At 45.0% G+C, this 16,517-nt stretch overlaps 1 protein-coding gene across 9 annotated transcripts in view; it reads right to left on the bottom strand.

Annotated features, from left to right (window-relative positions):
* Positions 1-16,517, bottom strand: part of MLLT6 (MLLT6, PHD finger containing) — a 203,973-nt gene that overhangs the window by 99,354 nt on the left and 88,102 nt on the right. For all 9 annotated transcript variants that reach the window (XM_061590461.1, XM_061590464.1, XM_061590463.1 and 6 more), the window contains one exon: positions 6,781-6,860. In XM_061590461.1, the coding sequence (XP_061446445.1) occupies positions 6,781-6,860 (80 nt within the window). The remainder of the gene's footprint in view (positions 1-6,780; positions 6,861-16,517) is intronic.

Below are 16,517 nucleotides of genomic sequence, written 5' to 3'. Positions count from 1 at the left end.
CCGAGGTTACTTGAGCCTCGAGTGACAGGGAAGGATCTAAAAAAACTCCCAGACTACGAACCCGCTCCTTTAGGGGGAGTGTAACCCTGTCCAGGACAGGGTGTATATCCACCATCTGATCAGAGAAACCACCCACCAACAGCATCTCAGTCTTGTCTGGATTGAGCCTCAGCTTGTTAGCTCTCATCCAGTCCATTATCGCGGCTAGGCAACAGTTCAGCACATTGACAGCCTCACCTGAAGAAGATGAAAAGGAGAAGTAGAGCTGCGTGTCATCAGCGTACTGATGACAACGCACTCCAAAGCTCCTGATGACCGCACCCAACGGCTTCATGTAGATGTTGAAAAGCATGGGGGACAGAACTGACCCCTGTGGGACTCCACATTGAAGAACCCACGGTGTTGAGCAATGTTCTCCAAGCACTACCTTCTGGAGACGACCCGCCAAGTAGGAACGGAACCACTGCCAAGCAGTACCTCCAACTCCCAACTCCACGAGCCTCTCCAGAAGGATACCATGGTCGATGGTATCAAAAGCCGCTGAGAGATCAAGGAGAATCAACAGAGTTACACTCCCTCCGTCCCTCTCCCGACATAGGTCATCATACAGGGCGACCAAGGCTGTCTCGGTGCCGAAACTGGGCCTAAAACCCGATTGAAATGGATCTAGATAATCGGTTTCATCCAATAGCGCCTGGAGCTGGCCAGCAACCACTCGTTCCAAGATATTGCCCAGGAATGGAACATTCGCTACTGGTCTGTAGCTGTTGAGATTTTCTGGGTCCAAGGAAGGTTTTTTCAAAAGTGGTCTCACTGCCGCCTCTTTCAGACAGCCAGGGACCACTCCCTCCTGTAAAGAGGCATTTATCACTTCCCTGGCCCAACTAGCTGTTCCATCCCTGCTAGTTTTTATTAGCGAAGAGGGGCAAGGATCGAGTACCAAAGTGGTTGCACATACCTGTCCAAGCACCTTGTCCACGTCCTCGAGCTGAACCAACTGAAACTCATCCAGTAAAACATGACAAGACTGCGCTCCGGACACCTCAATAGGATCGACTGCTGTAAACTGGGAGTCTAAGTTCCGGCGGATGCCTAAGATCTTATTCTGGAAGTGTCCAGCAAACTCATTACAGCAGGCCACCGATGACCCTACCATGTCCTGAGGGCCAGAGTGAAGTAGCCCTCGGACAACTCTAAAAAGCTCCGCTGGTCGGGAAAGAGATGACTTAATAGTGGCAGCAAAATGTTGTTTCTTCGCCACCCTCACCGCTCCTACATACAGCTTAGTAGAAGCACTTACCAGCGCATAATTGCATCCGTCGGGAGTTCGCCTCCACCTCCGCTAGAGCCGCCTCCTATCTTGTTTCATCGCTCTCAGCTCTGGAGTGTACCATGGAGCTGTATGAGCTCTACACAGGAGAGGGCGCGCAGGAGCAATCGTGTCAACAACCCGGGTCATCTCCGCATTCCACAGTTCGACCAGGGCTTCGACAGGAGCGCCAGTCTTATCAGCCGGAAAATCCCCCAGAGCCCTTTGAAAACCTTCAGGATTCAGTAGTCTCCGGGGGCAGACCAATTTAGAAGGTCCCCCACCCTTGCAGAGCGGAAAAGCCACTGTAAGTCTAAACTTCAGCAAGCGGTGATCTGTCCATGACAAAGGGAGAGATGTAAAACTCCCCACATCCAGATCACCATCTCCATGTCCAGTAGCAAAAATAAGATCTAAAGTATGCCCCAACACGTGTGTTGGGCCACTAACATACTGAGACAGCCCCATGGTTGTCATGGAAGCCATGAAGTAGCCTCGGCATGGATGTTGACATCCCCCAGTACCAGTAGTCTGGGGGATCTCAGCAATACCTCCGAGACCACTTCCATCAGCTCAGTTAGGGAGGCCGTTGGGCAGCAAGGTGGGGGTACACCAACAGGATTCCCAGTCTGTCCCTCTGACCCAACACAAGGTGCAAACACTCCAGACCAGTAACTACATGGACATGGTGCTTGATGAGTGAGATGGAACTCTTATAGATCACAGCGACCCCCCCTCCCCGACCCTCGGATCTACCATGATGCTGAACCAAGTACCCCAGTGGGCAAAGCTGGGAAAGACTAACTCCTCCCTGCTCGCCCACCCAGGTCTCGGTTATACATGCCAGATCGGCTGCCTCATCCACAATCAAATCATGGACGAGGGAGGTTTTATTATGTACCGATCTAGCATTTAAAAGCAGCAGCTGGAGATCCGAGAGTTGGCTGAGAGGACAAGCAACAACCCTGCGGGTGTGAGAAAGACCGGAACAAGGCACAGCCACAACATGTCTGGACTGCGTTCCCCTTAACTGGCACGTCCTTCTCACAACGCCATACCTCCCTCTGCTCCCTCCTTAGAGAAGCCTCTGCTGCCATCTTGATTGCTAGCAGCTGTACACGCAGCATGCAGGGCATTCCCAGAAAGGGAGGAGAGGTGGGTGGAGTGGGCGGGCACCATGGGCCCGCACAGTCCATGGAGGGGGCTGGGAGCTCTGTCTTTGCAATCTGCAGCAGGGTCAGGAGTTGACCTTGCCAAGGATTGCGGAAGGGGAGCACTACCCCCACACCCTAAGGAGGGGCCCTTCAGGGGCCCTCGGCCATGGCCCGACCTGGCCGCCTGTTGGCACTGGCCCTGTATGTGGCCATTTGTTCATACGTTCATCCTTCACCTTAGCAAAAACAAAACAATATCCCATAAACATTTTTAAACCAGTTGCAAACTGCTACAAGGATCTGGGAAGGGGCAGGGGTAGTTTGATCAATCCCAGGCATTAGCCAATATGTGCTGGCTCCACCTACTCTCTTTCCCCGCAATATCCGGGAAACTTGCTAGACCAGTTTCCCCTACCCCCAAGTTTGCTCCAAGGCATAAAAATGTGGGTGTGTTGTCATAACAACAATGGGGATTTTAAATTACCTTCAACATCTTTAAAATATTATATCTACAGCATCTTCACCCTAAAAGGAGTTCTGATCCTGAAAGGGCTGCCTTACACTTCGTACCACCCAGAGAAGCAGGAAAAGAATGATACCTTTCAAGAGATTGATATCTGGCAATACTTGGGATGCTAGAAAGGGATGACTAATAATAATTGACTAAAACCAAAGAAGCTTATCCAACATAAAGAAAATGGGGAATGTATTTGCATATGAGAGTCTGCTAGGTGACAGATTATAAAAGGGTGTATACAGATGCACATGCAAATTAGGGCTTATTGTTTTTCTCCCCATTGGCTCAAGGCTGGTTTTCCCCTACCTTCACCAAGAGCATTTGGCAGATGTACTAGCAAATTGAATGATGATTCAGTACCATTTTGCCATTTCTACTATGCTTTAAAAAGGCTCCCCACCCTTTAAAAATGCTTAAGTTGTCAGACAGAAAGGATAGAAAACTTTCTAGCCATTGGTCCATCCAGCTCAGCATAGTCTATACTTATTGGCACTCCCAGGTTTCAGACAGAAGTTTTCCTTAGCCCTACCTTGAGATGCTGGGGACTGAATGTAGGATCTACTACACCAGGGATGAGGGACCTGTGGGCCCTCCAGAAGTTGCTGGACATCAACTCCCATCAGCCTCAGCCAACATGGACAATGGTAAGGGATGATGGGAGTTATAGTCCAGCAACATCTGGAGGACCACAGGTTCCCCATCTCTGTTCTACACGCAAAAACTTTCAGTCTTGTGTATATCTACTCAGAAGCTAAATTCAGTAAGACTAATTGCAATCCTATCACACTTACTTGGGAGAAAGCCCAATTGATTTTAGTGGGATATCTGAATAAATATGCACAGGACTGTGCTAAAGATCTTTTAATTCAGATCCATCCAGAGTACTGATGGGCCTTGAATTCTGTTTTAAAGCCACGGTTTCAGTCAAGAGTTTTTCCCAGCTGTACCTGGAGGTTTTACAGTTATTCATTTATTCAATAAGAGTCTATTCCCTTCTCCTCTTTGAAATGTTGAAAAAACCCCTTTGAGGAGGAAGGGTGAGGAGTTATTGGCATCACCCATTCTCAGCCAATCAGCATTGCATACAGCTGGCTTGTACTGTAAACACACAGAACCGATCTTGCCTGACTTCCATCGAGGAAAGATGATACATCTAGAAAGAACATGGTGGTGAACAAGCTTGCACAACAGGCTCATTGCTCTAAGTATGTATATCTGAAGACAGTCACGAGATAGAAAAGCCTCCCCAGTTTTTTAAAAATACATACAGTATATGAAAAAGAAGCACTTTGAATTTGATGATGAACCAAGCAATGTACTGGCCCAGTCAATAGCTTTTAAAACATCCAAAAGAAATAAAAACCCAAAGTCATGGAGGCTTTGCAAGCAACTGTACATATAATGAGGTTTTTTTACACAAATCTATATAAATCAGATCCACCATGTATGAATGCTGTTAAAACCCTCTCTGGGCTCCTAATAACAGCCAGGCTATTGGAACAAAAAAGCAGACCAACAACTGCAGAAACAGGATCTCAGGTGGGCATGACACTGGCTCTAGGATAGGCTTTACCTGTGCTGCACACACTGTTCCCTCTCCCTCCCCCACATGGTTATGTCTAATCAAAATCCACACAGGGCAACAACTTATCATTGAACCAACTCTTCTTCCAAAAAGAACACCCCTCTTCCACAATAGGGTTTGGCTCATGACGTGACACAGCAGATGTAGCCAATTTTTATTTCCTAAGCAGAAATCTGGGCCACAGGATGTCTTGTCTGTGTGCATCTGTTCATTCCAGGCTGGTAACTCCACCTTGCAAGCCTCCACAGAACTGGGGAAAATGGGCAGCCATCCCAGCAGGTACAACAAACAGAACAGTATTATTTTAATCTTGACAAACGTAAGCAGCTGTTATGTTCACTCTGCCATGATAAGCCAGCCTTCTTGTGGCTCAGAGTTATACCTTCCCCTTAAGCGCTGAGCCACCCACACCTGCACGTCTTACCACTTCCCTTTGTGGCATCTCTCTCTTCCTCTACCTATCCTAGCTAGGACACTTCTCCACACTTCTTGAAAGCACCCACCTGGCTGTAGCTGCCCTCTTCCACACAGCCCAGTCCTTCACCCTTGAGCCCACCCACCCACTCTGTCTGCCACCACACCAGTGGCCCCATAGCCTGCTTCCTTATACCCTAGGGCAGCCTTTCCCAACCAGTGTGCCTCCAGACGTTGTTGGACCACAACCCCCATCTTCCTGACCATTGGCAATGCTGGCTGAGGCTGATGGGAGTTGTGGTCCAACAACATCTGGAGGCACACTGGTTGGGAAAGGCTGCCCTAGAGAAAGGAGCATGTGGCCCTCCAGAGGTTGCTGGATTACAATGCCCAGCATTCCTGATTATTGGCCATGCTGGCTGGGGCTGATGGGAATTGTAAGGACCACAGGTTCCCCAGTCCTTTCATAGAGCCCTTTTGCAACCCCTTTTCATACTTAACCTCTTCCCTTGTTCCTGCTGCAACCTAGCCTACATTCCAACAGGATTCCCTACCACTAACTTTACTTCCTCCTGACCCCTGGGTCGTCCTTATTGCTCCTGTGGCTCTTGTGACCATTGTTGTCAATCACAGCACCATGTTTTGCTAGCTATACCAAATACCTTCAGAGGGGTTTTCGGGGTGGGGAGCACAATGTTTTAAGCATGTCAGCCATCAGGAGACTTTCAGCCAGATTTGGAAAAAAATCATTTAAAATTAATAGGAGACGGCATTAAACTTCAAGGAACTGGCCGAGGTTGCCATTTGAGCGTGAGACAGTGTCATTATATAGTTTAGTCACTAGGTGGCATTGGACTTAGTTGTATCTAGTTGGACTTATGGGTTTCTTATGACTGCTCTGTTTTTGTTTGAGACAATAAAGTTATCTAGCTTCCTGACTACTGTGTCCCCACTCCCCAGCCATCTTGGCCAACCATCAGAGATGATGAGAATTTTAGTCCAAAAACTTCTGGGGACCCAAGGTTTCATGGAGAACACCTAGGCCTTCTATAACAGTAGGTAGAGCTGCCATCTGTCCTGCTCCTGTGCTTTAACAGCAATTGGAGAAATCAGCAGCTGAAGCTTTTCATAGCATGGAGAGAAGCCTTTATTTAGTACCAACTCATGTCTACAGATCAAGCCGCCATCAAAGGACACTAAAAAACAAAAATTAGCAACCCGAGCAGTGGGAGGGACACTCTTGGGAATATTCAAAATTAAATTACAAAAAAGAAAAAAAAAGGCCAATTGCCCCCTTTTAAAAACAAATCGCCTTTAGCATGCATACACTTCACACATATGAAATCATTTAATTTTTTTATAACAATAGTCACCCAGCTGTGTAGAAGTAGGGACTATAACCAGAAATATAGGTGCTCCTGAAATACAGGGTTTCACATGTGATCTAAAAAATACAGATATGGGGGAGGCTACTTCTGTGCCTATCCCAAATAGCACCCCTAGAACATGATCTGCATAGATGTGGGGAAAATGTCAAATTACGTAGGCACCAGCAGTGACAACAGTTTAGGTGCCCTAGTAGTCAGTGGCCTGGAGCTTCCACCTTCAGAGAAAACATACCTCAGTATTCCACATTATAGGGACAGACAACAGAAGTGGGATGTTACCTTCATGTTTTTTTGTGTGAGCTTCCCAGATGCATCTGCCTGATCACTATCAAAAACAGAGCACTGGGCTGAATGAAACTTTTGGTCTGATCTACTAAGACAATTCTTTTGACAAAGTTTCAGCTCATACTCACCACCCTGGCGGCTCTTTCTTGAGATTCACATTTTCGACAAAACCATGGTCCAGTGGGAACCTGAACAATTCCATAGCATGCTGTGAGAAAACAAGAAAATTCAGCGAGTGAAATTTGGGATCATGTGTTTGTGTTTAAGTGTTGATTAATAGCTCCTATTTCAGCAGCAAATCTGGGATGGTCACCTGGAATATGATTCCCCCTTATCCAGGCTCTTAGAGGTTCAGCTAGATTTTCCGAACCTCATGCCACAGGCCTGCACAACTTGTGATGCATCAAGCCAAGCGCATCCAGCCAGTCATATATGATGACTTAATCAATCTTCTGCTTTTGCGGCCTGCCTAAGACCACAAAACAGGAGGTTGTCAAGCAGCTGGCAGCCACAATCTGAGCTGGTGGCTCCATTTTGCTTAGAGGGATCATTTCTACAGGCCTACCATATTAAAGCCTGCCAACTCTCCCTGTTTGTGTGGGAGCATTCTGTACAGCTAATCTCTCCCCTTCCCTCTTTGAAAAGCAGTCTCCTTCCTTTGCTTGTGCTATAGAAGTTTTATCTTCCAAGTTTTCCTAACCAATGTTATTGTCAATTAACATAAATTGAGAGCAGATCTGAGCTTGCTAGATCAAAGCAATGTCAATATAACCTCAAAAAAGAACCAAGCAAATCCCATCACTTCCAAGCTACTGCCAAGTCTGCTGCTTGTTTATATGTTAATTGATAACCTTCATCATAACAAGACAGGTCCTAAGGTCCTACAACTAGACTTTGCAAGACTTTAGATTTGAGCTCTGTAGCTAGGGTAGGGCTAATGGTACACCGCCCCACTTGGAGCACTGATTTGCCTACCTAAGGATTTGTTTAAAGAGCTTCCCTCGGAAAAACAAAGTCTGCTTTTATTAGGAACATTTCCACGTGTTTTTCTTTTAATCAGGTAAGTGATCCTGAAAAGAAAATCACTTGAACTTAACTTTGAATCCACCAGAATGCTTAAAGGTAAGGGTTGGGAAATTTTATTTATTTAAAAGAAGGTGCTTGTTACAAGTGGGAAAAGCTTCTGAACTTAAAAACAACTGCTCTTATTCAGCTTAAATTTCACTGACCTTAACAATTCAGAGACATTAAAATATCCACATGCAGTTGGGTTTGGCAACAGGTTTTATAAGTTCCTTGGTTATGAATAAATCACTGATCTTTCCATTTCCTTGAAGCCCCAACTGGAAATGTGACAACCCTTGACTAGTGGGGAAGGGCTGTAGTTCAGTGGCAGAGCAACTGCTTTGCATGTGGAAGGTCCCAGGTTCTATCCCCTGCATCTCCAGGCACATCAGGAGAGAGAGATCCCTGTCTGAAACCCTGGAGAGCTGCTGCCACTCAGTGTAGACCAATGGTGAACCTAGATGGACCAATGATCTAACTCAGGATAAGGCAGCTTCCTATGTTCCTAGTGACAATGGTTAGCTATGACTCTGTTACTTGGGTTTAGCAAACTTTCTAAATCAACTCTCAATTAGTTCCTTTACCAACCATGTTAAACAGGAGGTACCGAGAATTAGATTAGAAATGTAGAAAAATATTTCAGGCTACAATCCTATACACATTTGCCAGGGAGCAAATCTGACTGAATTCAGTGGTGCTTACTTCTGGGAAGACATACATAGGATTGAGCTGTGAATCTATTGCTCTTGGTTATATTCAGCTCAGTCCTATGCAGAGCCAATGTTAGTCATGTTCTTTAACTTAAATGGTTCTTCTCTGAGTAGGACTAGCATTGAATACCACCCTCTGTCTTGAAGCTTGGGACCAAGCAGGTCTGGCCTATACACCAGCCATCCCTGACCAACCTGGTACCCTTCAGATGCTGCTGGATTAGCATTATCCCTGTCCACTGGCCACACGGGCTGAGGGGGCTTGTAGGGCACTTCCAAACTGTCACTATTTTCGGATGGGATCCAATCACATACCGGCAAATTCAGGTTGCACAATTATTGATGATGATGGTGATTAGATAGACCTGTTAGTCATTTATTACCCAAAGGTCTCCAAGTTACTTACAACACTGTTAAAAACACAAATACAATTATTTTACCATCAATCAGAAAGTAAAAAACCCATAGCCACAGGAAGCTTTGGCAGCAGACTTCATCTTAGTCTAGCAAAAGCCTGGGAAAAAAGGTAAGTCTCTACCTGGCACTGAAAATATGACAATGAAGGCACTAGGCAGAGCTCGCTGGAGAGTGCATTCCACAGATGGGAAGTTTCATGCAACAAATCCACTTCCACAAAAGTTCAGACTTTTTTGCAATAAGGAAAGTGACAGGAAAATGAACTGGGAAGTGTGAGACAACAGTTGCTTTGATACAATGCAAACAACCTTCCCACAAACAAATCAGAATGAATGCTCATTAAATAAATGTGGTCAAATCTCCCTCCAAACAAAGCAGGATAAATGCTCAATAAAAAGGTAGTTTGGAAGTGCTCATACTCCAAAACATCTAGAGGGCACCAGGCTGGGAAGGCTGTTATACACATGTACCTGGAAGTAGGTCTCATTGGACTCAGTGAGACTTACTTCAGAGTAGACATGCCTAGGATTGTGGTCTAAGGCATTTTGATGCCAGAGGTAGACAATCCAAATGACATCCCCATCATCATCAAAATGGCTTACATAAAATTGGACAAAATGGAAAATATAATGCAGAACATACAATCCAAACAGAAATGCACAAAGCTGTAACAGCAGCTAACTCCTCACCCCGCAAGTTAAAATGCTTGGGAGAATAAAGCCATGCCTTGGCCTTGCTCTGAATGGGTAACAGTGTTGGTGCCAGGTGACTCTCCCTGGGGAGGGAATTCTGTAAGCGGGGCATCACTACTAAGAAGGGCTCTCTCTCTATCTTGCTCTATCTTGTCACTGCCTGCCTTACCTTGGATGGCAAGGGCACTTGGAGAACACCCTCCACTTATGACTTCAATACATTGACAGGTACCTCACATCTAAGCCCTATAGGACTTTAAAAGGTAAGCACCAGCCCTTTGAATTGTGCTCAGCTATGGATTTGAAGCTGATGGGAAACCATTCACAGTCCACTGTTCCCGTGCAAGTACTTTACCTGCATTGCACAAACCTTGATTAAATCAACAGAAGCAGCACAAGGGCACAGTAGCTCCCGTTCAGCTCAGTGGGTCTTTGTAAAAGACCTTCCAGCCGGATTGTGCCTCAGGGGTAATGTGTTTTCTGCCCCTAATAATGTGCAAAGTACTGTAGTGTTGCATTCAAGCACTTCCTGGCAGCCATAGGTGACAAGGAATTACATGGGCTGAGAGAGAAGGGCAGGCATCTCTCCTCTGAGCCCAGCATAGAACAACAGCAGGCTGCCACAGGGAGGCCAAAGTTCCATGTCTCCACTCTGCAAACTGGCTAGTTCTTTCTTTTTCTTTCTTTCTTTCTTTCTTTCTTTCTTTCTTTCTTTCTTTCTTTCTTTCTTTCTTTCTTTCTTTAGCAGGATGGTAACTTTTATTTATTGATTGACTGATTTATATCCCGCCCTTCCTCCCAGCAGGAGCCCAGGGCGGCAAACAAAAGCACTGAAAACTTTAAAACATAAAAACAAACTTTAAAACACATTAAAACAAAACATCTTTAAAAACATTTCTTAAAAAAGCTTTCAAAACATTGTCTAAGATTAAAAACATTTTAAAAAAAGAAGGTTTAAGAACGTATTAACAAGCAATTCCAACACAGACGCAGACTGGGATAAGGTCTCAACTTAAAAGGCTTGTTGAAAGACGAAGGTCTTCAGTAGGCGCTGAAAAGATAACAGAGATGGCGCCTGTTTAATATTTAAAAGGAGAGAATTCCACAGGGTAGGTGCTGCTACACACTAAAGGTCTGTTTCCTATATTGTGCAGAGCGGACCTCCTGATAAGGTGATATCTGCAGGAGGCCCTCACCTGCAGACTGCAGTGATCAACTGGGTATATAAGGCATAAGACAGTCTTACAGGTATCCTGGTCCCAAGCTGTATAGGGTTTTGTACACCAAAACTAGAAACGTGAACGTGGCCCGGTAGCAAATGGGCAGCCAGTGCAATTATTTCAGCAGCAGGGTGACATGTTGATGATACTCTGCCCCAGTAAGCAGGCTCGCTGCCACATTTTGCACCAGCTGCAACTTCCAGACCAACCTCAAGGGCAGCCCCACATAGAGTACATTACAGTAATGCAGCCTGGAGGTTATCAGTGTGTGGACAACAGTGGTCAGGCTATCCCTATCCAGAAATGGCCGCAGCTGTCTTACCAGCCGAAGCTAGTGAAAAGCACTCCTAGCCACTGAGGTCACCTGGGCCTCTAGCAACAAAGATGGATCCAGGAGAACCCCCAGACTACGAACCTGTTCTTTCAGAGGGAGTACAACCCCATCCAAAGTAGGCAACTGACCAATTATCCGAACTTGGGAACCACCAACCCACAGCGCCTCCATCCTGCTAGGATTCAGACTCAGTTTATTGGCCCTCATCCAGCCTACCACTGAGTCCAGGCACCGGTCAAGGGCTTGCACGGCCTCTCCCGATTCGGATGTTACGGAGAAATAGGGCTGGGTATCGTCAGCATACTGCTGACATCTTGCCCCAAATCTCCTGATGACCACTCCCAAGGGCTTCATATAGATGTTAAACAGCATGGGGAACAAGATGGTACCCTGTGGCACCCCACAGCACAACTACCAGGGGGCCAAAAGACAATCACCCAATGCTATTCTCTGAGAACGACCTTGGAGATAGGATCGGAACCACTGTAAAACTGTGCCTCCAATACCCATCTCATCAAGTCGGCCCAGAAGGATACCATGGTCAATGGTATCAAAAGCCACCGAGAGATCAAGTAAGAATAACAGGGTCGCACTCCCCCTTGTCCTTCTCCCCATAAAGGCCATCCATCAGGGCAACCAAGGCCGATTCAGTCCCATAACCAGGCCTGAACCCAGACTGGAATGGGTCAAGATAATCTGTTTCATCCAAGACTACTTGCAATTACTGCTCCACAACCCTCTCAATCACCTTCTGTAAGAAGGGGGTATTTGCGACCGGTCAGTAGTTGTTACAAACCAATGGGTCCAAGGTTGGCTGTTTCAGGAGCGGTCGGATCACCGCCTCTTTCAAGGCAGCTGGAACCACTTCCTCCCGCAATGATGCATTGACCACACCCTGGATCCACTCAGTCAAACCCCCTTGGCAAGCTTTAATAAGCCAAGAAGGGCAAGGGTCTAGACGACACATTGCTGGGTGCATCAACGCAAGCACCTTGTCTATGTCATCAGGCCGCATCATCTGAAACCATTCCCCAGATGTTGCACTGGACACCTCATTGGGGACTACAGTAGATGTGGATGGGGCATCAAGACTGCTACGGAGGTGAGCAACTTTACCCTCAAAGTGCCTTGCAGACAATGCACAGTGGGCCTCTGAAGGGTCTAAAACTCCATTTCCTGGAGTTGATGTTAACAGACCCTTGACAATACAGAAAAGCTCCACCAGACGGCTACTTGAGGATGCGATGGAGGCAGAGAAGTGGGCCTTCTTCTCTGCCCTCACCGCCACACAGTAGGCACGGTTATGATGTTTTACTCATGCCCAATCAGCCTCACAGCAAGTCTTTCGCCACGTGTGCTCTAGCTGTCATCTAGCCTGTTTCATTGCCCTTAGCTTTTGCGGGCTTATTTACGAGGCAGGTGCAAAGTGTCACCAAATTTTCTTTCTTTCTTTCTTTCTTTCTTTCTTTCTTTCTTTCTTTCTTTCTTTCTTTCTAATCAAATGTTCTCCAAGGTAGCTTAAGGAAATGATTTTAAAATACCATTAAGATCAATCATCATAAAAAAAGCACAAGCCAAATAAAAAAAAATAGGAAAAATAAAGACAAATCAAACTAAATAACACAGGAACTGAACTTTCTACACCCCAGACACCTGTCAGAATATGAGTCATACACAATACACATGGCTTGCTCCCTAAACTTCAGTAGAGAACTAGCCCTAAGGAAATCTGCCTCTTTGAAGCAACCACTTCACAGTGTCTGATGATTAAGGGTTGCCTTAGGTATCAAAGAGGCATCTTAAATGAGTTTGCTCTTAGCACATATTTTTGAAACGGATCTGAACGAGAACAAACACTAATGTATTTATGAATGGCTTGGGGGGAAAGGACTAGACAATTTAATGGAGGATACAGGTCTATAAATTGCAATTAACCATGGTATCTAACAAGTAGTACAGTTAGAGCAGGGGAGTGGAATCTCAAGCCCAGGGTCCAAATGCGGCCCTTCAAGACTCTCTGTCTGTCCCTCAAGTCTCTTCCCAAGCCACATCTCTCACCAGCCCTGCTTTTCACCCTCCACCAGTGCATTTGCCTAGCTGAAAAGTGCCCTGGAACTGTGATACAGCCTCTTCCTTTCCTTCCTTTCCTGGATGGAGGGTGGAGACATGTGTTTGTGTGTGTGGAGATCCTCGGACTTGCATATGGCTAAACTGTACCCACTGTACAAAAGGAGGGTTACATCCATTGCCCCACCCACATTTGCCTCTGCCCCTGCCCACCAATGGCATGGGGCCCCATGATGAGATACAGCCCTCAGGCTGAAAACAGTTCCCCACCCTGGAGCTAGAGGCTATATTGAGTGTTTTAATGTTTTTTACTGGAACTGTGATAGTGTGATAATTTGATTTTATATTTGATGTACCCTGTCTTGGGATTACTTATCTGATGTAAATGTAAATGTATTGCCTTCAAGTCGATTCCGACTTATGGTAACCCTATGAATATGGTTTTCATGATAAGAGCTATTCAGAGGGGTTTTTCTATTGCCTCCCTCTGAGGCTGAGAGGCAGTGACTGGACCAAGGTCACCCAGTGAGCTTCATGGCTGTGTGGGGATTTGAATCCTGGTCTCCCAGGTCGTAGTCCAGCACCTTAACCACTACACCATACTGGCTCTCATACTGATCTGATGTAGGGAGGGTTTAAAATGAAATAAATAAACAGTATATGCATGAAGACCAGATGCTAGGAACAAACCAAGAAAGGACAAACTTTACCTACTTTCTCTTCCCGTGAGCGTCCCAAAAGCATCTAGATTGGTCACTGTTGTGTACATAATGCTGGTCTGGATAGATTTTTGTTGCAATTCAGCAAAGGATAAGAATTGCTCCACTCATGTGGAGCAATGAGGAAAAGAGGCTGGGGGCTTCAACAGCTAGCTGTGAAAAGAGCATAAATCTCTCTCTCTTTTGGGGATTTGTAAAACTCTGGCAGACCTGATGCTGTCGGATAGCAGCCTACAACAACCCAGGCCCAGATGCAAATGTAACAGGTTTCTTTCATGCCTCTGTCTATAGTTTGAAACTTAACATGAGCCTAAAGAAAGTTGTGTTTTTTTTAATGTGATGATGCAATGACATCAAAAGGGAAGGGCCAACTCCCCAAAAGAGCCCAGGAGGCCAGACAAGTATAGAAAACAGAAAACTATATAAAAACTCTGGCAAACAAGACAGTCTTTAACAAGAGGGGCAAAAAGTAATCCAGCATCACTGAAAATTTGTATTAAAATGCCTTCCTGTTTATATTCCTTCCTGTTGCAAGAAAGAGATGAAAGGAAGAAGTTATGAAGGCAGGGAAGAGAACAAAAGAGAGGGGAGGGGGAAGGAAGGATAAGAACTTGCATATGAGGTCCGGATGAGAAAAAATGTAATTGATTAAAGAAAATCAAAATTTCAAAAGCAATTTAAAAACCCCACTGCTTCTAAACCTTCACAACGCTATTTAAATCTTTGCTTATTAAAAAAAAAGAGGTCTGTGTGGGATCTGCAGCTTTATGAAAGTAACATGAGACAAGACAGGTTTCAAGGCTGTCTGGGCATCTTGGTTTCTGATCTGAAAGCTAAACTACAGATGACTGAATAAATACTGGCTGGCACTGGCTGCAATTACACAGCAAGGGGAAAGAAACCACTCTGTGCATGCTTAGTGACAGTTCCCCCCATTAATATAGCTTCATGTCACTAGGGCTTCGTATTGACATTCAGGAAAACTCTTTCATATACTGTATCAGTAGCAGGACAAGAGTGTGTGTAAGAGAAAGAAAGAGATTCTCCACAAGCCTTAAAGCCCCACTCTCGGATATATTCAAGTTTAAGGCTGCAATCCTGTCCATGCTTTACCTGGCAGTAGGTTCCACCGGATTCAGTTGGGCTTACTTCTGAATAGATGTTTATAGAAACTTAATTACAGAATTAAGTTACAAAATAAAGCAGCTCATTTTAAGAGCATTTGATGTGGTTACTTTATTTATTCCCCATAATAATTACAGCACTGCTGTCAAAGAGTTACCCTTTTATTTCTTTTTCAGAAGAGGGATTTGTGCCTTTGCTAACTGGCATGCATACCTTGTACACAAGTCCATTTCGCTTTTTATATGAATAGTCATTCAGAGTGCAGAACCAGTAAAGTTGGCCAGAGGTATCTGTGCTCCTGAGGAATTTTTCCATGTGATCTGAAGCACGTGAGCGAGTGCGTTTGTGTGAGTGTTCCTGCTTGCCCTTCCTAAACTGTGCTCTGGCTTAAATTAAGCAGTATTTCCACCGGTCAAGATGAAGGGAAAATGTCCTGCCGTGTTCTTTGGCCCTCCCCTGAAGCAAAATAAAATACCCAGCTAATACAAGTACATTTGCTTGACTTGCATCACTGATGCAGAGGTCTGACAATGTAATTTCTGACGATGCAGAACGGTGACATTTTTACTCAGGATATGCCTCGCCTCGTGTCCAAATAAAGCTAAAGAATGAAAGTAGCATTTTGCAAGTGCCACCTCTAGGGATGAGGGACAAATTCAATTCAGTTCACATTTAACGTTCAGCCTACCTAATTTGCACTTTCCAAAACAATACACAAACCAAAGCACAGCAATCCTTTGAAATGTGCACATCTCCCAATTTTGCAATGCAGTTCTCCAGCCAAGTAATGTGTACAAAAATGCATATACCGGGGCAAAGTGTGCACGGAAATGCATGTATTAGTGGAAACAGCACAAAAAAATGCATTGTATTAGGGAGAACTGCTTTGCAAAATTGTGTATATTAGGCAAAATTGCATTAAAAAGTGTATATTGGAAGAAATCTGCACTAAAATGCTGATGAATTTTCATGAGGACTTTAAAAAAATAAATAATTTGCAAGCTGATGTGGAAAGGTGAATTTAAGGTTAGAAAAATGAGAAACTAAAAGAAACCAAAACTGAGAGATTTGCCCATCCCTAGCCACCTCTCTCTGTCCACTGAGACCAAGAATGCTGCACAGAAGCAAATCCCCAACAACTGTACCTTTTTGGTTACTAGGGCAGAGAATTGAGCATCTCATTATTCATACACACAGAGAGAACTTGTGTCAGAGAACTAGAGAAGCTGGCTTTACAAATTCAGGCAGAATTTCCCGTAAGTTCCATGGCTCCAATGTTCCATGGGCCAGGACCTCCAACACATTCTAAAATATCGTCTCTTTTTCCCTTCCTTTGGCAAAAATATCTTCAGTCCTATTAAGCAAACCTAACCACCCTTCTGAAACAGAAATCAGGAGCAAATGAATTAAATGTACTGCTTCTCTCCCCCACCTCCCTGTTTTCAGTTTTCCAAATAGACAGGGTAACCTGTTTTGCTAGGGAGTCTTTTGAACTGCACAGAACTCTTATTTCAAC

This window comes from Rhineura floridana, chromosome 11 (assembly GCF_030035675.1).
Source record: "Rhineura floridana isolate rRhiFlo1 chromosome 11, rRhiFlo1.hap2, whole genome shotgun sequence".
NCBI classification, from domain to species: Eukaryota; Metazoa; Chordata; class Lepidosauria; order Squamata; family Rhineuridae; genus Rhineura; species Rhineura floridana.
The sequence above is the reverse complement of the archived record's forward strand: the minus strand, read 5'-3'. Positions and strand labels throughout refer to the sequence as shown.